At 36.7% G+C, this 23,048-nt stretch overlaps 1 protein-coding gene across 2 annotated transcripts in view; it reads right to left on the bottom strand.

The window, feature by feature from the left end:
* Window positions 1-3,240: 3,240 nt before the first annotated feature.
* Window positions 3,241-23,048, bottom strand: part of CD96 (CD96 molecule) — an 81,124-nt gene continuing 61,316 nt past the window's right edge. The window contains exons 9-14 of one of the 2 annotated variants that reach the window (XM_066347652.1): window positions 22,341-22,409; window positions 21,752-21,823; window positions 13,076-13,141; window positions 12,189-12,269; window positions 8,034-8,157; window positions 3,241-5,388 (exon numbers count right to left, since the gene is read on the bottom strand). In XM_066347652.1, the coding sequence (XP_066203749.1) occupies window positions 5,229-5,388; window positions 8,034-8,157; window positions 12,189-12,269; window positions 13,076-13,141; window positions 21,752-21,823; window positions 22,341-22,409 (572 nt within the window). In that variant the 3' untranslated portion in view covers window positions 3,241-5,228. The remainder of the gene's footprint in view (window positions 5,389-8,033; window positions 8,158-12,188; window positions 12,270-13,075; window positions 13,142-21,751; window positions 21,824-22,340; window positions 22,410-23,048) is intronic. The other variant, XM_066347653.1, reaches the window with a different exon arrangement.

Here is a 23,048-nt window from a genome sequence, read left to right as displayed (position 1 = left end):
ATGTTAATTTGCAGCCAACCAAGGTCCAGACCCATTACAGAAGCATGAAACAGGATTTAAGAGTAGTTTCAAAAGTGTTCCCTAGCCCTGACTATGTCCAAGGTCCTACTCTCCAGCTCTTTAGTTAAAAGTCTTCCTGGCTTCAGCATGGGGACTTATATAGTAATCACAGAATCCAGGAAAATATCCCCATTTTCAGAAGCTGGGAAATAAAATGCCCTGTTCCTACCATCTCAGCACTTGTTTCTGGCTAGAACATCAGCCCATTTCTGCCAGTTAATGTCTTTTTCTCCAATAGTGATAACTTACATTCACTGCTCCAGCTGTCTCTGTTGCACACTCGAGCTTCAGCCATTTGGCACAGCCATGACTGCTGTTGTCAAGAACTCAAGCTATGTATTCAGTCCTCAGAGAATAGAGGTTACGTGTTTTTGCTGATTCAACCTTCAGGTTCCATCCACAGCCATGCTCTTCAGTCAGAGTGCCCAAAGGGCTGCTCTCCGGAGCCTCTTCACCTGCTCAGAGCCTCTGAGACAAAGACCTTTACGTGATCTCTGGCCTTAATCAGTTCTTCTCAATTCTCTTTCCAGCTTCTGATCCTGACTATTCTCTTTTAATTTTCTAGTAATTTTTATTTTCACATGTTCCTGGTCATCCCATCCTTGGGGCTCAATTATGTCGCCTTTTCTTTGTTTTCTCGTCAACATTTTTTACAGTGTACAACCTGGACCTTTAAAAAAAACGTTTACTTAAATGCATGCAAAACAGCTCTTAATTATAGTAGAATGAGAGGAAAAAGCAATTAAATATCATGATATAATGGAGATTGATCACCTTCTGGACTGGAAAAGAGAGAACTAGTTCATCATTTCAGTTATATCACTTCTAATTATGTGAGCTTGGGCAAATTAATTTTACATAGCCTCTAACTTCTTATCTGTAATATGACTTATAATGCACAGTCTGGTTAAATGTTTTATCATTTTAAAGATTTATACGGCAAACTTAATTTGATCAAGGCAACCTTATGTTCTTCAGTTAAAGCAAAATGTATGCTGAATCAAAGGCAACACTATTTTGGACTAAGGCACACCTTTTTATCAATTATGCTAGGGCCCCTCGCATATGAACAAAAACATGCCTACCTCTGGACTTGTGCATATAGGTTAACTATTGCTTCAGTATTGGTGTGTAATAATGTAATAATTTTAGTGTCTTATGACAATATTTAATTTATGAGCCTTTGAGGTAGGCTGGAGGTTGCTTGATCTGAACTGAGCATGGCTTGGGTGGTTCTGCTCTTCTCCATAAGTCACTTATCTTCTTGGAGCTAGCAGGCTAGTCCAAAAATATTCTCATGGTAATGGCAGAGAAATAGGTCAATCATATATGCACCATCTACGCTTTGGGTGGGTCATGGCCATGATATTCCACTGACCAAGGTAAATCACATGGCCAAGTCCAAAGTCAAGGGGTGCTTCTGATGCAGGTGGATAAGGAAGTGAGCAGTTCTGAATAATAATCGAACACACTCTGGTTGGACAATGAATGATGAAAATGCTTATGTATGGCTTCTTCTCAATGAAAATAAAGGCAACGATGAAAACATGCAGAAACCTTAGAGATTAGAGTCTATTGGAGGAGGTGAGTTGCTGGTTTGAGATAGCCTTTCTGAACTTACTCGCACATGATTTTAAGTTGTATTTAAAACTGTCATTGTAGTCAAACGAGGGAGGTCAAGAACATAACACTGTCTGAAAAGCATCCAGAGCCCCTCTAATTTGCAGGTTTGTGAAAAATTTCTCTGAACCGTGACTGAGTATTTCTCTATGGGTGAGCATATGCCCACTCTATTCAAGTTGGAGATGACTATGCAAATGCTGACCAGGACTTATATATAAAAGCAAAAAGACAGTGCCTCAAAATGGAGCTAATGCAAAGACACTCGGAGACACCTGTTATATAATAAGTTGAAAACCCACGTGTTTGTTTTACATATGTATGTAAAACTGTTTATCCCTTTACTGAAATAACCTAAGCATCCTTCCACTCTGCCACCACTTTTTACTCTAATACCTCTTCTTATTTTCATGTCTTCTAATGAAACAGTAAAATAAAACCACAATGAACACACAAGTTAATGATGATTAAGTTGTATTAAATAAAAACAACTGCTCATGCAGCAGTGTCATAGATTATAAAGTTAGGCTATTTGTTTCTTAAAAACTAATGAGAAACTGGGGGCAATTAAGGCAGGAAAATATTAGTATTTTTTTAAATTTATTTGGCTGTATTAATTATCTATTACTGTAGAGTATATTATACCAAAACTTAATTTTGTTAATCAGAAGTATTTATTATCTCACATAGTGTCTGGGGGTCAGGAATTCAGAGGAGGTTTAGCTGGATCGTTCTGAATCTCATGAGGTCCCAGTCAAAACATTAACTGAGGTTGCAGTTATCTGAAGACTTAAGTCAGGAATAAAGAAGCTGTTTCCAAGATGATTTACTCATATGGTTAGTTAGTTGATACTTGCAGTTAGCAGGAGGCCTCAGGTTCTTTTAAGTTTTTATTTATTTATTTATTCATTTTAGAGAGGAGAGGGAGAGACAGAGAGAGGAGAGACAGAGAGAGAGAAGGAGGGAGGAGCTGGAAGCACCAACTCCCATATGTGCCTTGACCAGGCAAGCCCAGGGTTTCGAACCGGCGACCTCAGCATTTCCAGGCTGACGCTTTATCCACTGCACCACCACAGGTCAGGCCAGCCTCAGGTTCTTGACAGGTGGACTGCTCAGTAAGGCTGCTTCAGCATCCTCAAAGCATGGCAACTGACTTCTTCCAGAACAAGTGGTCAAAGAGAAATCAAGGTAGAAACTATAATATATTTTATAACCTAGCCTTGGAAGTCACACTCTGATCATTTCTGTAGTATTTTAAAATTTATTTTTATTGAATTTATTGGGGTGACATTAACAAAATTATATAGGTTTCAGGGGTACAGTCCTATAATACATCATCTGTGTACTGTACTGTGTGCTCACCACCCTAAGTCAAGTCTCCTTTCATCATCATTTATTTCCCCTTTACCCACTTCTACCTCCACCCACCCCCTTTCCCTCTTGTAACCTGTAGTATTTTATTGATTATACTAGGTCTAGGACTGGTACTCACTCACAATATGTGTTAGTGCATGACCCTGAGTGTGTCTGTCTCCTTAAGTTTTACACCTTGCTGCCTTGCTTGCCTTAATCTAGCTCTGATCAGAAGTATAAGTCAGCTGTATTCAGGGTCAGGGGAGACTGTATAAAAGGCAACAACTGGGGAGGCATCATGGAGACTGGCCACCATAAGAGTTAAGTACTTAACCAAGATTCTAATCAATGACAATGGACTTCCACTGGTTCAGAATTTCTCAATTTGCGTTGAATACCTGAATCATCTGGAAGAGCTTATGCCTAGACCTAACTCAACAGAGATTCAGATTTAATTGATTCGGAGGGACAGTTATGATATCAAAAAATTTCTCCAAGTTATTCTCATGTGGAATCAGAGATAAGAACACTGAAAATGTAATAAAGGTTCCTTCTGAGACTAAAGGAACCTAAAGAATTTTCTATGGTATCTGTCAGCAACATCTGAGGCAGGAGTGTATGACAAGGTTTAGAGGGGCAAGGTGCTCAGTAATTTGTTCTCTAACAAACTGTTGCTGAATACAAGTAGGTCAGGCTGACTAGGTTTCTTTCTTCACCATCACTATGTTCTGTTTGAACTGTTTTATGAAAGATCGGTAGGAGCAGCGTTAACTCATCATTGTTAGTCTGATTTGAGGCTATTTATTTGTTTCACAACACATCAAAACAGGCACATTGGACAGAAGAGTCCCAGATGAAAAAGAGATTAACAGGAATGGTATGGCCAATAGTCGCCACAATCATCGTCGTGGTCATGCACATGCAGGTTCTCACTGGATTTGGGCAGAAGGTAAAGAAACAGTGGAGCCAAAAAATAACGGGCCATTCCTTTATTGAAGACTCGTACTGGCTGACAGGCAATACACACAAGGAAATACACTTCCCTCTTCATTCAGAGCTCACAAAACTACTGATACATTATCCGGTTCCACAACCAGGAGAATCTTCTCCAGTTTCTCCTAGAATCAAAGGCCTCACCAGTCCCAAAGACCCTCACCCCTGGTTCCCCATCTGCACATCTTCTCTTTCTCTGCCATCATGGCCTTCTCCCTCTTTCCCTGACATCTTGGCTTCTTCTCTCTTTTCCTGCCATCTTGGCTTCTTTCTCCTCCAGCACACATTAGCAAGACAATGGTCCTTCCCAAGCAGGAAGGTAATTTGCAGTTTCACAGATCACATACCTGGTGCCGCCCAGCGCCATTTTTAACAATAAAAGTGAGCACACTCAAAAAATACAAACTCATTTGCCCAACAGGAATTAAATGAGTTAGCATAGAATTAGGCTGTCTGTTTACTTATATAACAGTTCACCAATGGTTTGACACACACACACACACACACACACACACACACACTCAGGTAAAGCTGAGAATGAGATCACTTTTAGTTCATATAATTTTAGAAGCCAGTGAAGGTTGTATCTACTAGGCTACTTGGTTGCTGGCTCTTTATCTCTTTGATTCCATCTGGCAGGAGCTGGGCTGAATGTACTGGGAAGAAAGGGGGAGGAAGATTGAAATAGGAGTTCCTATGAAGGATACTCTGTTTTATAAATAAACAACAGAATTTCAATCTGAAGACAAACAGCACTTTTCCATTATTTGAATCTCTTGCTAGAACTTTCACATTTTCCTCTTGTAATTTTCCTAGGGAATGCAACAAACTTCAGTGATCATTATGATTGTGGCGAGTAGTTTATAATGTTGGCAGATGCCCAAAGAGAAAGAAGAGATCTGTTACGGACATATGCTTGAAACCATTATCATCACCTCAGTCAATCAGATAATTAAAATGAAAAATAAAAAACACCGCAAGAACTTTTTAGTGGCAGCAGCTTAATTTGCACTTCTTACATAAGAAGAACATTCTTGGAGATCTCACTGGGTGTCAACTCAACAAATCCTCTCCCTCTTCTTTAAAGGCGTATGCAGATGAAAGGGGATGAGGTGCTGGGAAAACAGTCCTTCTCTTCTGATATCCATTTCAGGTGCAGTAGAGGCTAGGCTGGAGGGCAAATATTTAATAAAGCAAAATATCTACATTGCAATAGGATTGTAGCAGTTTTGCTGTGGCAAAGTCTCAAAGGAGTAGAGTGTTTCCATCTCATGACAGGGCATATCACTTCCAGGGGACTCTTGAATGCAAGTGTACTTGATGGGAGGTGGAGGTGGCTTGAAAGGTGGGGGTCTTTCCATGCTAGAAACAAAACATGCACTTTCAATGCTAAGAATGTGAGGGGGTTACTGAAGATTATACATAGTATACAGATATACATAGACATATACATAATATAATATTCTTTTAGAAAAGGAAACAGAAAAAGAGAGTGAAAAACATACCCTACTAGTTCTCTCAGAATTTTTCTGGTATAACCTTCTGCTTGTTAGTTTTATTATGATATCATTAATTAATATGTATATGTTAATCTTATAGTTGCAGAGTTTTTTATAACATTATTTAATTTGTATCTAGAAATGAAATATTTACTGTTACCATCCACAGATAAAAAAAAATGAGGCACAAAGGTTTTAAGCAAGTTTGCTCAACAGAACCAGACCAGCAAGTGTAGTCTTTTAACCAAAACCCACACTCTTTGTGATAACTGCTTCCAAACAAAAGTGCTTCTCTTAGGAAGGTTAAAACACTCCTACAGAAATAAAATTTTAAAGTTCTTGGACCAAAGACTGAAGCTTTTCAAATATTCCCTTTGCCAACCATATCCCTAGTGTTCATCTACACACTCATTGTGTGCTGTGGGGGTTCGTTGAGGTGGGAGCTAAAGCTATTTTGAAACCCTGAGTTGGTTGGTACTGGACAGAAAATGTCAGCAGCCTTTCTCTTTAAATCAGTAACCATTCTTAATGTCAGCTTTGTATAAAGTCCTGTTCTCTGTTAGTACAACTCATCTCTCATCTAAAAAAAACACCAAGTATACAGGTGAGTGTGTGATTTAGCTATACAAATGCTGTAGCTCTCTTAATATTAGTAAACAGAACTGTACCTGTGAGCAGATTCATGTCCATGACTCAAAACCTCTATCCCTTGTCTCTCAATCTATAGTTTTAACTTCTCCAGATCTCCCTCACACTCTCTCTTCCTCTCTCATCTACCGAAAGATTGTTCTCATATCTAAATAACACAAACAATTGAGTACAAAACAACAGCAAAACTCATGTCACATTTTCAGACTCCCATTTTCTCATTTTAATATTGATATATAAATTCCCAATGCCTATTACGTGGTTTTCTGATGCTTTAATGGAGACAATATTTATCAAAAGGTAAGTAAAATTCTAAGAAGTTTGCAATCCATCTTTTCAAGTAAATTATAAATTTCTCAAAGTCATATGATAGTCAAAGTGTAGTAATTGGATAAGAACCACAATTTCTGACTACTGATTTAGTGTTCTATTCATCAGGAAACACTCCTTGCACACAGTTATGGAGTCTTCAAGAATACTCTTAGAAAAGTAGATGAAGGAATTGCATAATAGTTAATGTTATTTTAGATAGTAATTGTAAGATACGTGGACGATCAGTCCTATTATGAGGGTCTCCGCTAATCATGGTCCTCATCTGGACTGATCCAAAACAGACAAGTTGGAAAAGTGAAGCATAACTTTGTGTGTCTATTTCAGATTGTTGATTGGAGGGAGAAGAGTTCCAGAAAATATTTCAATAAGACAAAAAAGAAGGGGGGGAGGGGTAACCAGCTGCTGACATTCTTTTCCCTTGGGGAAAAGGGAAAGGTGCTATAAAAACTCATTCTGGGCCCTGGCAGGTCAGCTCAGTGGTAGAGCATTGGCCTGGCATGTAGGAGTCCTAGGTTCGATTCCCGGCCAGGGCACACAGGAGAGGTGCTCATCTGCTTCTCAACCCCTCCCCCTCTACTTCCTCTCTGTTTCTCTCTTCCTCTCCTGCAGCCAAGGCTCCATTGGAGCAAAGTTTGCCCGGGCGCTGCGGATGGCATTATGGCCTCTGCCTCAAGCGCTAGAATGCCTCTGGATGCAGCAGAGTGACTCCCAGATGGGCAGAGCATCGCCCCCTGGTGGGCATGCCGGGTGGATCCCGGTCGGGCACAAGCGGGAGTCTGTCTGCCTCCCCGTTTCCAGCTTCAGAAAAATACAAAAAAAAAACAAAAAAAAAAAAACCAAAAAACAAAACAAAACTCATTCTGCTGAAAAGCAGCTGGGAAGTTCTTAAAATTACCTTTCTCACTCAATTTCACACTTGAGCATCTTGGCCCGGGTCAGCCTAGGCAGTTCAGAGATGCATGAAAATGAAAAAACAACGAAGATTAAAAGAAAAACCATTTTCAATTCTGAGGTAAGGTGAGGCTCAGTTTTTATTTCATGCCACTGACATGTTCCATCTGTTGATTGCAGTGTTGCAGCCGGCGAAGGTAGAGGGGATACCATGTCGGAAGTTGTGCATCTATTTTCAGCTACGTGGTGCTGGGGCAGCTACACAGCCTCTCTGGGCCTTATTTCCTCAGTTAAATGTGAGAAGGCCTCAGTATAAGAATGGTATTTAGCCTGACCTGTGGTGGCGCAGTGGATAAAGCGTCGAACTGGAATGCTGAGGTCGCGGGTTCAAAACCCTGGGCTTGCCTGGTCAAGGCACATATGGGAGTTGATGCTTCCTGCTCCTCCCCCTGTTCTCTCTCTATCTCTCCTTCTCTCTCTCCCCTCTCTCTAATAAAAGAATAAAAAAAATCTAAAAAAGTAAATAAATAAAAAAAATTTAAAAAAGTTAAAAAAAAAGAATGGTATTTATAGTGGTGAGTGAATAATACATATTGGAAAAATATCTGCCTCTGCATATCTTAGCATTATACTCACATTTCTTGTTGATATTGACACCATCTTCTCACTCCAAGACCAAACAATACCAGGCAGAAAAAGAGCAAAGCTGCTACCACCACTGGCCAGGACATTCCATCTGTGGGCTTATTAAGTGCAATGCCTGAGAAGGGCAGAACAACAGAAGGATTTTAACGTCAAACTTCGGCTTTGGGAAACCAGAATTAATTGAACTCTTTCTCCTACTTGACATACTTTATACAAGGTCCATGGAGTGTTCTTTGAAAGTAGCCATATTTTGGGATCATGTCTATGCCTTTTTCTCATTTCTGGTTCTGCAGTTATATAATTACGTTTTCTACATGAATGTCTTTCTTAGTTGAATGTTTCACAACTGATCTTTTCTTTCCTTTGATCTTAGCCAAAAGGCTGAGACTACAACTAAATTTTTTCTTCATTTTCTCAAGACCCTGGACTATTTCTGACACATGGCATCTAAGGAAATGTTATTTTTAGGACTGAATAAATTGAAATGATAATCTGTAAATCTGTATTCCAAATTTACTCCAATAAAGAGGACTTTATCTATGAAATAAAGGTCTAGCTTTTGATTTTCTTATTCTTGAGTGAGTCATTAAATGCTTTATGGAAGCATATGTGTGGGAGAGAAAAAAAGAGTAAAAGGCATTATAACATTCCATAGCCCAGAAGGGCCAAAGCTGAGAAGGCCTGGCCAATATCCATGGTCTTGTAGTGCTGAAAGGACTATGTTCCAAGACTTCTCATTTGAATGTCACTCAAGGAATCATATCCAGGGTAGAGATTTTCTTATTCTTTTCTATCACCTTCCCTCTTTCATTTCTTTTTCTTTCTTCCCATATCCATTTCAGTAATAGAAAGAGGAAAAGAGACAAAAGTAGTAAAATGAAAACCAGCCTGACAAGGCGGTGGTGCAGTGGATAGAGCGTCGGACTGGAATGTGGAGGACTCAGGTTCGAAACCCAAGGTCGCCAGCTTGAGCACAGGCTCATCTGGTTTGAGCAAGGCTCACCAGCTTGAGCACAAAGTCGCTGGCTTGAGCAAAGGGTCACTCGGTCCGCTGTAGCCCCCCCCCCCCCATCAAGGCACATATGAGAAATCAATCAATGAACAACTAGGGAACTGCAACGAAGAATTGATGTTTCTCATCTCTCTCCCTTCCTGTCTGTCTGTCCCTATCTGTCCCTCTCTCTGACTCTCTTTGTCTCTGCTACACAAAAAAAGAAAAGAAAAGAAAAGAAAAGAAAACCGGTTGGTTTTGTTGTTTCTATGGTCTGAAAAGGGAGGAAGTTGAAAGTAAAGGACAGGCTAAAATTATACTGGTGAGTGGTCAATGGACTGATTTTTTTTTTAAATCCATGCGGACCATACCCTTACTCAACTCATTCATTAATTTTTTAACATTTAAAGATTAAGTCAAAATGCATGAATCAAAGGCTTTAAAATATTCTGGATCCTAGACCAGCAGCAAAATAAATATATCCTGTATGATTTTACTTTTTAGTAAGTGAGGTTGCCTGGTTCTACCTGACAGTAAATAAAAGTAATTTTTTTTTCTTCAAAAAGTATGCTTTTATCATGTTAAAAATTTAAACAGCACAAAACTAAAATGAAAAGGAAGCACCCTTACTACTTCAGGTTCCAGTTACTCACACTAGCGGCAATGAATTTCAACAGTTAATCATGTATTGTACCAGAAATTTTCTATGCATACATAAACATGCATATGTACCATAAATATATATTATTTTTATTAGAAATGGGGGCATACTATACATACTGTTCTGTCTGTCCTCTGGCTTCTTTCTCCTAAAAAAAAGGCTATTGGAATACTTTCCAAAGAAGTGCATAGAAATTTACCTCATTCTATTAAAATCCTGGCTAGTTCTCCAGGGTATGGATCTACTACAGTTTATTTAATTGGTCTCTTAATGTTGGATGGTTGAATAGTTTCCAGGTTTTTATTATTTCTAACAACACTTCAGTGAAATTCCTTATACATTACAGATAAATCCTTAGCTTTCAAGATTATACAGATCACTTGGGCAAAAAGTGCATTTTTATACCAGAGTTATCTGAATTGATTTTCTTTTATTGTTTCAACTGGATTATAAACAGCTTGTAAGTGGAGACTAGGTTTTTTTTTAAATTTATTTATTAAATTTAATGCAGTGACATTGATAAATCAGAGTACATATGTTGAGAGAAAACATCTCTAGATTATTTTGACATTTGATTGTGCTGTATACCCCTCCCCCAAAGTTAAATTGTCTTCTGTCACCTTCTATCTGGTTTTCTTTGTGCCCCTCCCCTCCCCCAACCCCTCTCTCCTTCTTCAGCCCCTCCCTCCTCCCCCTATCCCCACCTCTGTTGCCATCACATTCTTGTTCATGTCTCTGAGTCTCATTTTTATGTCCCTTCTATGTATGGATTCATATAGTTCTTAGTTTTTTTTTTTTCTGATTTACTTATTTCACTCTGTATAATGTTATCAAGGTCCATCCATGTTATTGTAAATGATCCGATGTCATCATTTCTTATGGCTGAGTAGTATTCCATAGTATATATGTACCAAAGGTTTTTAATCCACTCGAGACTAGGTTTTTAATTTCTTTTATTGTTTAGATTTATTATACTGCTTTTTTTTTTACAGCAAAGTCTAAAAAAAAAAAACCCAACTCAAAAGCTATAGACTAAAAAACTATATTTAAAATATTAGGTACCAAATCTTGTCTATGTTTTACATAGTTTGAACTGCAGCCACATGATGCCATGTTAACATTGGTTATCAGTATGGAAGACTTTTTTTTACAACATAAATCCAGGGATTTGAGATCTCCCTGATGCTCACCCTACCTCAGCCCTGTTGAAACAGACACTGAGGGTACCCTGAAAGCTCATGTAGTCCTATAATACACAACCATCTGGCACTGTGTATGTGCAGGTGGCTAGAGAGAGTTCATAGTAGTTCAAACCACTAGACTATTGTGATCACAAAAGAAACACTTATACAGATGACCAACTCAGAACTATACAAAGTTCTGTTTTAGTGAAGTCAAAATTGATTAGGTTCTACACTAATATATAATATGGTGGGATATAACATTTTACCTCCAAAGTCTTAGGGAAATGAAAGAACAAAAGTTTTTAAGTGGGTGTTATATCAGTGTTTATAAATTTTCTTCAAATGAAATATAAAAAATGAGGCCACTGACTTTAGAAATGTCTCAGTGAAGAAGCAGTTCCAACCTTGCCCCATCTCTAACGTAGGCAGTTCTTGTAGGCACCAATATCTTAAAAATATTGGTAGGACCTCAGTTTGCAACTCTGTTGCCATGTTGTATGAAAGATGATGTTCTAATGATCTGAGGATTGCATGACATTCCATGAAAAGCATCAACTTATTGTTGCAGCACTTTTGTTGTTCATTGATTACTTTCTCGTATGTGCTTTGACAAGGGGGCTCAAGCTGAGCCAGTGACCCCTTGCTCAAGCCAATGACCAAGGGCTCAAGCGAAGAGACCATTGGGTCATGTCTATGATCCCACGCTCAAACCAGTGACACCATGCTCAAGCTGGTGAGCCTGCGCTCAAGCCAGCAACCTCAGAGTTTCGAACCTAGGTCCTCGGCATCCCAGTTCAACACTCTGTGCACTGTATCACTGCCTGGTCAGGCAGGAGGGTCTTAAATTAAGTGAATCTTTTGCCTGCTTATGATATAAAATAAGGGATTAATTTAACATTGACAAAATCTTATTATTTGGATATAAAAATTCTCTTTGTTCCAACAATGTCTTTCTTGACTCAGACTGTATTTCACAAGACTAAAGCATTTCTCACTACTTTCTACCTGACTAATTCTTGTTCATTTTTCATATTTTAATTTAAATATAGTCTCAGTGAGTCCTTTCCTATTCCCCAATTAAACTCAGATTTGTCTGTTAGACTCTGAAAATACCTTGTACTGTATCATAGCATGTCACAAATAAATTTAGTTGTATGATTACTTATTTACTGTGTATCATCTTCAGGAGGTCAGTGTTTTCACTGTATACCCAGCAACTAGCACAGTGTCTGGAAAATAGTAGATATTCAATAAATATTTGTTGAGTGGATAAAATATAACATTCAAAAAATAAGTGACACATGACTCACCAGTGATATAGGTGATATTAGTTCTATTAGCAGTTGTGGGAACTTCTGAAAATGCTTTCATCGTGCTGGCAAAGTCATCACCTATAAATATCAAGGAAATTATCAGAACTGATCTTAACACCCATCTCATCCTGATCAAATGGGGTACAATCATAACTGGATTTCACTTGCTCTTAGAAAGAACTCAATTTAAATGGCTTAAATGCTTCTAAAACTTTATGTGTAAAGTTCAGTTAGAACCAATTTACATCAAGACTAGGATGTTAGGATCTAATGACTATCAAAGTAGCAAAACTTCTTAGTGGTTTAAAGAGAAAAAGAGAAACTGTATAGCACACAAAACAAACTGATACCTGCTAAAGAATTTCAATGAGAAATTTAAGTAATTATGGACAATTATCTTAAGTATGTGATAAATTAATTTATGCTAAAATTATAGAAAGATGAATTCTGTTCTTATTCTTTCAGAATCTCAAAGGTCCAGCCAGTCAAAATACTGATTCTCCCTACTCTAATGTGTTTGAAAGATCAATACATATTCTTTTGCAACATTTGCATAAACAAATCCATATTGACAAAGCATTCAGTTTTCCTATGGAAAAATAAGACAATAAATTTTTAATGATTTTAATTAGTTAAAAAAGCTATTACATAGATTTTATTTAGAAATAAAATAGAGAAAAATCTAAGACTTGGTCTCTGTTTGTCTTCTTTCAGTGACTGGGAAGAATTTTTGTTCTATTCATTATCACTGTCATTTTCATTATCAAAATGAACTTTTAAATACCTATTTGAGATTGGGTCCTTATCCATCCTCTTAAAAAATATCTGTCCAGATAAAGCAGACCACTGTCTTCCCTGACCCTCAGTCTTCTCTGAGTACTCACCATGAAATGTTGAGCCTATACTTCTGGGAAATGTACTGTTCATTTCACTGGGCATCCATGAAGCTGCTAAAGGAAGAACATGCTGGAAGAATCAATCTGTATAAAACCAGTTATTTTCTCTTCTTGACCTTTAATTGAATCTAATGATTAGGAAAAAGGGATATTAATGTACATTTCAAGCAACATTATTGAAGTATTCTACCGCAGACATTAGACTGTCCCAAAATAAAATGGGAGCTGCCTGTGGTTCTGAGGTCTCTAATAAGAAAGGTTTGGATTATTGCCACTTAGAAGAAGGAATAAAAGGAAAATAGTAGAAGAGGTTCTTCCAGCCACAGAGACTGTGCTGTGACTGTTCTGTCCATCCTACAGATGAGCTAAAAGGATAGGAGAGAATGAAAACCCAGGTGTATTACGGTGGCCTTCAGTCAAGGAAAGTGCCAATAGGATGTTGAAAACCTTGACAGAACAGAGAAAACAAAATAGTTTGTATTTGTGGGTAGGCTGACATTCTTAATCAACTTTAAAAACTAAACTGTGTCAACAGAGAATTGTCAGACCCCCTATGGTCACAGGCCTGTTATCTGCTGGGTCTGTCCTTTTGATGCATTCAGAGGCAAATCTTTTCCTTGAGTGGATGGCAGCAAATTCAGACAGCACATATGGCTTTTGAAATAGATGCATCAACTCATTATGTTTAATTACCCATCTCTGGTAAGAAATCCACATCTTGGCAAACTCTACATATCTACATTTGATAACAAGCCAGTAATGTGATGTAAAGTAAAATAAATATAGTGGTGCATGAGTAGTATGCTCATTTACTTAAAATATTAGCATATATGATTTTATAAGTTAAGTGTTCTCTTGTGTGTTCAGACCAGAACCAATAAGCAAAACCTATAAAATAAAATGAAATAAAACAAATATTAAAAACCCCTTATCCTCCTTTGGTTTCTCCCTGAATGCCAATAGCAGTTGCAGCTGCAGACAAAAGTATATCAGGTCCTTCAGAAGAGTTGTAAGTCAGTGCTTTCTATGGATTGCTCATGGGACGATCTGTCATGGCAAATTCAATGTGAAATCACCCCTACAGGTAGGTTGGTTTTGTATACAGCTATTTTGAGTTTGACTTCATCAGAGACATGTTTCTATTTTCAATATAATTCTCTGACCTTGGACCAGTGATTTTGACTTTTTTTTTTCTAGAGAGACTATCAGGGTCTAGGGATGATTATGAACTGAGCATATTTTTTTGATGCCCATTTTTAATGGTTAAGCCATTAAGCCAGAAATTTGATTGACAAAGAGCAACAACAACAACAAAAAAAAATTGGAACCAGGACTGAATTTAGGTAAAATTATGATGAAGGCAGTTTGTTCAGATTTTTGGCTCAATATTATATCTCCCTTACTTTCTACTTTTAGGATTTGATGCATTTGTATTTTATTTCTTCAAATTCAGTTTTTAAAGAAAGTATATGATAAATTAATTTATGCTAAGATACAAATGTTTGGTCAAGTTTTATCCCTTTGACAAAAATAAGTATTTAAAAATAAGGATATTCCATTTCATGTTTACTACCCTATTATCAGCAGGTTGATAGAGAACCTTTTGTAATGATCAGTTACATGTGGAAACCAAGAGTTTTTGTTTTAGTTTTCCAAATACAGAATGCTATTCTTTTCTGGTCTATATTGATTCTATTCAAATGCAATAACGAAGCATAACACAATTTCAGGAGATGATAATATCATCAGTATGATCCATCCAAATGACAAAACTGGCAGTACGTAAAATCATACAAAGCCTTTGACCATATCATAAAGCTTCTTTTTAGACTTCTAAGAATTTTTCAAGTGTAAGAAGATATCTCAAAAATGCATGATAGAATTAAACTACAAAACCTACTTTGGGAGAATAAGAAGTTATTTTTCTAATGTTGACTTTAATTTTTTTTAACGTTGTTTAAAAAATATAGTGGAAAGTGAATGGAGGGAGGTAAAGAAATAGGACCTTCCAGTTGATGAATTCCACTTGTCTGAACATACTTAAGTAATGTAAAGGAAAAACTTCAAGATAAAGAATATATTACAAATAAAAGTCTTTCAGCAAGATGAGGAGATGAACAATTCTTGCATCAAATGCTCTCACAGGAGAGAGGTCTTCCTGAAGAATGCTTGTTTATAGTGCCCTCAGCAAGCTAGAGTTGGCTACCTTCAATGACTCATCTTTCACTAATACAATAGTTTATTAAAAGCTCCTACATTCTATCATTTAGATATCCAGTGGTGGGATTCAAATAATTTAACAACTTGTTTTCTACCCTAATGACCGTTTTAAGTTTAAAAAAACGATATACCAAAAGGTAGTTTATTATTTCATGCATTTAATACTTAAATAAGAACAACAAAAGGGGTACGCAACACTAGATTATAAAAAAAATAGTTTTAAAATATTAATGAAAAAATATTAAATAATACCTGTCAAAAAACAATAAAACTGTTATTTAAGATATTTCCAGTGACAGCTTGTCACCTCCTGGTTGTTTGGCACTTTTTCTCTTTCCATTATAGGTTCATTTACTGAAGGAACAATGCGAGGGAATTAAAATGTAGTATTTCATCAAAGGTATAATGAGTTTTATGAAATAAATAAATATTACAAGCATAGTTCTGTTAAATTTTTTTCACCTATGGATGGAATGAACATTATTACTACAGGCATTTAGAATATGCTGTTGTGCAAATGAACATTAGAAAAGAGTAAGAAATAAAAATTTGTGATTTACACATTGGGTGACTGCCCAAGCACTCACCTTAAAGAAAACCCTGATCACAAGTGCCATTTTAACAACCAGTTCAGTGAACTCAACAAAATATTAGGTATCAGTTTTGCTGAACCGGTGTGAACTGGCTGAATCCCATCACTTTAGATATCCAATTTTTAAGATGTGTCCTACATTGACTACTCCATTTGTCACTTTTAAATCTCTTGAAGAATTTTAGCAGAATTATGTTGCTACTTTTTTTTTTAGCACATTCTAGAGAGAGAGAGAGATGGAGTTAGGCAGACAAAGAGAGACAGAGACAGAAAGGAAGAGAGATAAGAATTAACTCGTGTTGGCCCTGGCTGGTTGGCTCAGTGGTAGAGCATCGGCCTGGCATGCAGGAGTCCCAGGTTTGATTCCTGGCCAGGGCACACAGGAGAAGTGCCCATCTGCTTCTCCACCCCTCCCCCCCTCCTTCCTCTCTGTCTCTCTCTTCCCCTCCCGCAGCCAGGGCTCCATTGGAGCAGAGTTGGCCCAGGCGCTGGGGATGGCTCTATGGCCTCTGCCTCAGGCACTAGAATGGCTCTGGTTGCAGCAGAGCAACGCCCCAGATGGGCAGAGCATCGCCCCCTGGTGGGCATGCCGGGTGGATCCTGGTCGGGCACATGCAGGAGTCTGTTTGACTCCCCATTTTCAACTTCAGAAAAATACAAAAAAAAAAAAAAAAGAATTAAAGTGTGTTGGGGCACTTTAGTTGTTCATTGTATCTGATACATGCCTTGACTGAGGTCTCCAGCTGAGTCTGTGACATCTTGCTCAAGTCAGTGACCTTGGGTTGAAGCCAGCATTCGAGAGTACAGCATTTTAGAGAAGATGAAAATAGAATAAGATGTGATCTGAGACATATAAGAATTTAGAATTTGAGATCAAGAGTGGTGACTTTAGCCTGACCAGGCGGTGGCACAGTGGATAGAGCGTCGGACTGGGATGCCGAGGACCCGGGTTCGAGACCCTGAGGTCATCAGCTTGAGCGCGGGCTCATCTGGTTTGAGCAAATGCTCACCAGCTTGGACTCAAGGTCGCTGGCTCAAGCAAGGGGTTACTTGGTCTGCTGAAGGCCCGCGGTCAAGGCACATGTGAGGGCAATCAAGAACCAACTAAGGTATCACAACGTACAACGAAAAACTAATGATTGATGCTTCTCATCCCTCTATTCCTGTGAGTCTGTCCCTGTCTATCCCTCTGTCTGACTCTCTCTCTGTCTCTGTAAAAGAAAAAAAAAGAATGGTGACTAGAGAATCAGTATACCAGCCAACAAGGAACAGAAGAACTGAAGATTATCATGGAACCGTAAAACGAAACAGGGCTCAGCACTGTTCTAAGCTCTCTCATTGCCCTGTCTCTGCCACTTCACTGATCCTCAAACCCTCAATTCTCACCTCTCTATCACCCACTGCCAATGGAGAGTAGAAAGAGTTGTTATGAAATTATCAGGCACAGCTACCAAAAGCCTCAGAAGAACCTCACAGAACCATAGACAGGATAAGCAATACATCTTTAAAATTTGAGAGAAAGAATGGGTAAATTTTGAAGAATAAGAAATGCATGGGCAAAGAACAGAAAGACTCCCTATAAGGCTAATATGAAGTACTCTGAAGCCCAGGTGTGTGTGAGTGTGTTGCTAGTGAGCTTGTTAATTTTAGTAATGGGGCAAGTTGGAGGGACAGGGGCCATGGAGATTTCTACCATTCATCTGCTAGTCTAATTTAAGCAGTTTAACTGATTTAAATGCTGCTTTCATCTCCAGTGAACCAGATAGATGACAGAAAAAACTAAAAAGAAAAAAGTAATTAAGCTTCAATTTTCTGTTTCATGGCCTGATCAGCAGAGTGTCAGGATGAAAATATGTCCTTGGATGTTATTAACCTTATAAACTTGGGGCATTTAATTGGTCAGATTTGGTATCCCCATTCATAGGGGGTTAAAATAAAATAAACATTTCTATTTCAGATTGAGGGAATTTGGAAGCTGAACTAAGATGAGACTCCAATATTCTTGAATCTCAGCTTAGACTTCTTAAAGCTGATAAACAAAATGACAACAAAGGAATACCTTAAAACATATATTTATAAATTTAGAGTACGTGCAATAAACTCAGAATTATTTAGTGACATCCAAATAAATATGAGCTGCATAAAATGCACATATAAACAAATATCCCATAGCACATGTTCACAAATAGGAAGGACCTTAGAAACACTGCTATGTGTGCACGCCACCAGAAATCTATCCATCATCATTCTTTCCTGTCTCTGAACATTTCATAAATCTATTAAAATAAATGTATTGGGAAAAAAATCCAACTATAAGTGCTTATCACGAGACTTGACAAATGCATCATCTAACATTGGATGTCCCATTTTGATACAATCCAGTGAGTAGAAACATGTTTCAAAAAGAGATTGGGTTGGTCCTGGTCAGTTAGTTCAGTGGTAGAGTGTCTGTCCTGTATGTGGGTGTTCTGGGCTCAATTCTGGTCAGGGCACACAGGAGAAGCGACCATCTGCTTCTCTACCCTTCCACCTCTTTCTTCTCTCTTTCTCTCTCTTCTCCTCCTGTAGCAATGGCTAAAATGGTTTGAACAAGTTGGCCTGGGCACTAAGAATGGCTCCATGGCCTTGTCTCGGGCACTAAAATAGCTTGGTTGTTGAGTAATGGAGTAGTGGCCTCAGATGGGCAGATTGTCTGCTAGGGGGCTTGCTGAGTGGATACCAGTAGGGGCACATGTGGGAGTCTGTCTTTCTGCCTCTCTATCTTTCACTTAATAAAAAAAAGTTTGGGAATAATCAATCAATATTCACTTGTTGGATCCTAATGCATTTTTTATTAATGATTGAAAAATGGAATAACTCACTGCAGGGAATTTTTCTATAAGTTTAAGGATAAAAAATTGAAATCAGCTAACAAGATCTTATTCTTGCATAAGTAAAACTACAGGTTTTCTTTCACTGCTGGAAAAAATAAAATTGTTTGTTGGGTTTTAAAGTGTCTTTCTAGATTTCACAATTTCTAAGGTTATTTTTATGGTAAGAATGATAAAGAGATGTGTGAGGCTAAAGTTTTCAACTGGACAACGAACGAAAATGTGAAGGATTAAAATAGTTCACTTCATTATGAAATCTATTAAAAAGGCCAAGACTGAACTTGTATAAATTATAAAGTATTTTCAAGCAAGACCCTTTCAGTCTTCTAGTTTCCGAGGCAGAAAGTTTGTTGGATGGCCTGTATGCTTCACACTGATGCAATGCATCTGATGAAAAGAATTTCTCTTTTATTTCTGGCACACACGCTATTCTGATAACAATTTAAATAAAAGAAATAAAAAATTCAAGAATTCCATTTAAGTTGATCATTTTTGTGTGTGTGTTTATGATTGTTTTTGTTTTTTCTTGTCCTTGCCCATATGTACACATATTCTTTCAATCACTAAAGAAATATTTGCTGGGCACTTATATTTGCCTACCACTGCTGTAAACATTAAGATATCAGAATAAACAAGACAGAAAAAGGTTTAGGTAACTATCCTTGTATATCTTACAGCTAAGTATAATTTCAATAGACAATCAAGTAAATAAAGAAAAACATCAGGCAAGAAGTGTTATGCTGATAATTTAAAATATATATATAAATAGAGCCTAAATTTTAATTGTAGTTCAGATTTTTGCTATAACATTGTTCAATAAACTCTTTTTCCCACTGCTACATAATCCCCCCCCCAGATATCATAACCAACAAGTATGATTTATGTATCTGTTCAACAGTATTTGCTGAGCACTAACCATATGTCAGGCATATATTAGGCACTGGGACACAGTTAAGCAAACAACAAAAAAAAAATCAAATGGAATTTACTTGCATTACAGTGTCAGGAATAAAGGATGACAAATTAGTGTAGGTAGAGTTTCAGTACAGTTTATTACAAACAATTCAACTTTATATTAACACCATATAGGATAAATGTTAATCTATTAAGTATAGATTTTCAGTACCGTTCTAATATTTTTATTTTCAATTCATATCATTTTGGTAAATATTTTCCATCTCCTAGTCTTGTTTACATAATAAGACATATTAGTTGGCTCAGTGCATTATGGCTCTGATTTTAATGGGCTTCATAATATCTCATTGAGTTATTATTTCATCCAACTTCACATTCTCTTTTTATTGAACAAATTCTTCCTAAACACCCTAGTGCTCTCACTCATACACACAGATTTTTGGTTTTTTAAATAATATCAATACGTTGACCCATCCTCGGTATGCCCATTTAGAAGCAAACAATATTCTGAATATTGTGTCTATTATTTACTTACTTAGATAATTTTAAACTTTTTTAAAATCACATATTATGCCTAAGCCATATGATGGTTGGTAGTACTTGCTTTTAAATTTATTTAAAAATATCATTCCATATATGGTCACCTTGCATTTAAATAGTTTTTTGTCTAAACACAATGTTATGAAGATTTATTCATGCTCTAGTATGTGACTGTCATTTACTCATTTTTTATTGCTCTGTGATATTTTATTATATGACTATGCTACAATTTATCTGTTCTCCTGGCTATAACCATTTAGGCTAGTCATCATTGTTGCTATTATAGTGTATATATATCTTAGATATATCTATGTGTGTGTGTGTGTGTGTGGTGGAGTATTTATGTTAATAGCCTACTGTGGGCCAAAAGCTTTACTGGTAACATAGCCAGTTAATGCATATTTTGTGTGTTATATGTATTATGTACTGTGTTCTTACAGTAAAGTAAGCTAAAGAAATGAAAATGTTATTAAGAAAATCAGAAGAGAATTCATTTACAGCAGTATATGTACTTATTGAAAAAAATGCACATATAAGTAGATCCATGCAGTTCAAACCCACATTGTTAAAGGATATATTTATATTGTTAACCTATTTATTAAAATAAATATAATATATTTTATTATAAAGGGTTATGTACAAGCTCGTGATGAAAGTGTCTCAGGGATTTTAAAATTATGATTAATTCATATCTATAAACCTGATATCCATAAAAGAGATGAAATAAATAAACAATGCTATAAAAACAACATACATATTTCTCTTTTATTTATTTCTTAAGGTTAAGTTCTCAACAGTGAGACAAAAGATTCTGATAAATTTTAAATATACAACTTAAATGCTTTCCAAAAGGGAATATACACATTTACTTTTCATAGCAGAGGGCCTAGTAATTAAATTCACAGCTCTGCTCTTTGGTATCCAAGATCTTCACTTCTGCCATGTTATTTGCTATGTTGCCACAACAATGATCTTTATCTTAACCACCAAGAGAGGGTATTTTTTCTTCAGACCCTGTCCAGACCTGCTGAAGCAGCAGCAACAGGCCCTGTAGCTGCTATTTGACCACATGAGAAGTAACAAACCATCCCTGCAACTCACATGGGGCTCCTTCTTTCATTTTTATTAGTGTTGTGTATTTCTGCTAGGATGCTCTTTCCCCTGATGTACTCAAATGCATTTTCATTTCCATTACTTATATCTTTACTCGGATGTCACCTTAAATTTAAGGTCTTGAAAGCCCTTACTCTATTTAAAATGGCAGCCCACACTCACCCTTTATTCTGTCTACCTTCACTAATTTATTTTTTTCGGTTTTACTTATCACTATTTGTCTGTCTTTCTTCTACCAGAATTTAGAATTTAGATCTGCTTATTCACAGATTCCAATATCAAATTTTTAAATATGGTTGATGCTTTGTAAATATTTGTTACTATCATTATGAACAAAGTACATAAGCGTTAATATACAGATTATATAAATGACTGAGGTCCAGAGGACTAAAAGGGACTCATAGTTACACTTACAGGTTTTGGTGTCTTCCCCACTGGAGGTCCAGGAGTGGTTGAAGCCTTGGGTAGTCACACTGGAATTGCTAGCTGTAAGACAAAATTTCTAGAATCCAACCTTTTTGTAAAGCTGTAATTTAACTTTGCTTTGATGTGCTGAATTTTTAATCTATATGACTTTGGGGAAATCTGGAAATTGAAAATATGCTTTTTTAGCAGCAACACTAGCGGGCATATTGAGCCAGTTCTGTAGCTTATGTTTAATGACAATTTGTCATGATTTGCTTTCTTTTCTGTCCTTGTTACCAACTCAGACCACTTGGAGTACTCTCAAGATTACTTAAATATTACCTTAAAATGTCATGACAAATAAAAGGCACAGTATAATAATAAATCACCAATCCTTATTTTTAAGATTATAGTGATTGTCATTTCAATCTATAGTAATGAGACTACAAATTACAAGTAACTCTATTCTACATGCAAAATATCAACCTCAAATGAGGAAATAAAGCCTTTTCCCCAAACTTCAACATTATCCTATCTGTAGGAAAATTTAGGAATCGGTTGTCTCTGAATCACATCAGGAAAGCGTTGCTATACTCACTTTGAGGTGTGTTGTTTGGAGTCAATGTACTCATATCTACAAGGGTTGTTGAAGTTGTAACTGGATATCCTATTTGAAAACAAATTTTCCAAATTGTTATGGGTATTTACATTCACATTTTTAACTGCCACTATGATTAACAATGGTGGCCTATAGAGCATGGAATATTAGAGTTGAAAAGAATCTTAGTAAATATTTTGTATTCACTTTATTTTATAAGTTATGAAATTGACTTCAAAAGGTACATGCTTATGGTTACATATCTAATTTTCAACATCATTGATTTGATACTCACTTTTCCTAAGGCTAAGTGGTTACATTCATACTTTCAAAATATATTATTACAGTGTCTACAATGTACCAGATTCTATTCTACATGCAAATAACAATGAAAACAAAGTTCTCACCCTTATAGAACTTATAGTGAATTTTCACAACTGTGTACAATATTTTAACATACTAAATGAGGTTTTGTATTTACATAAATTCTTAACTTTCAGAGTCAGCTCTATCTTTATAATCCTTCATTTCTCATTCTCTTTCTCACTCTCTCTCCCCTAAAATGAGAGGCTAGATCATATTCATTTGAAAATATTTCTGCAGATGAAGAAAATTAGATAAAAGGGAAAAATAACCAGCAACATTCCATTGAAAACATGTTATATATCTTTTGGAGATAAATAACAAATTATATATAACAAATTATCA

Source organism: Saccopteryx leptura, chromosome 8 (assembly GCF_036850995.1).
Source record: "Saccopteryx leptura isolate mSacLep1 chromosome 8, mSacLep1_pri_phased_curated, whole genome shotgun sequence".
Taxonomy (NCBI): domain Eukaryota; kingdom Metazoa; phylum Chordata; class Mammalia; order Chiroptera; family Emballonuridae; genus Saccopteryx; species Saccopteryx leptura.
The sequence above is the reverse complement of the archived record's forward strand: the minus strand, read 5'-3'. Positions and strand labels throughout refer to the sequence as shown.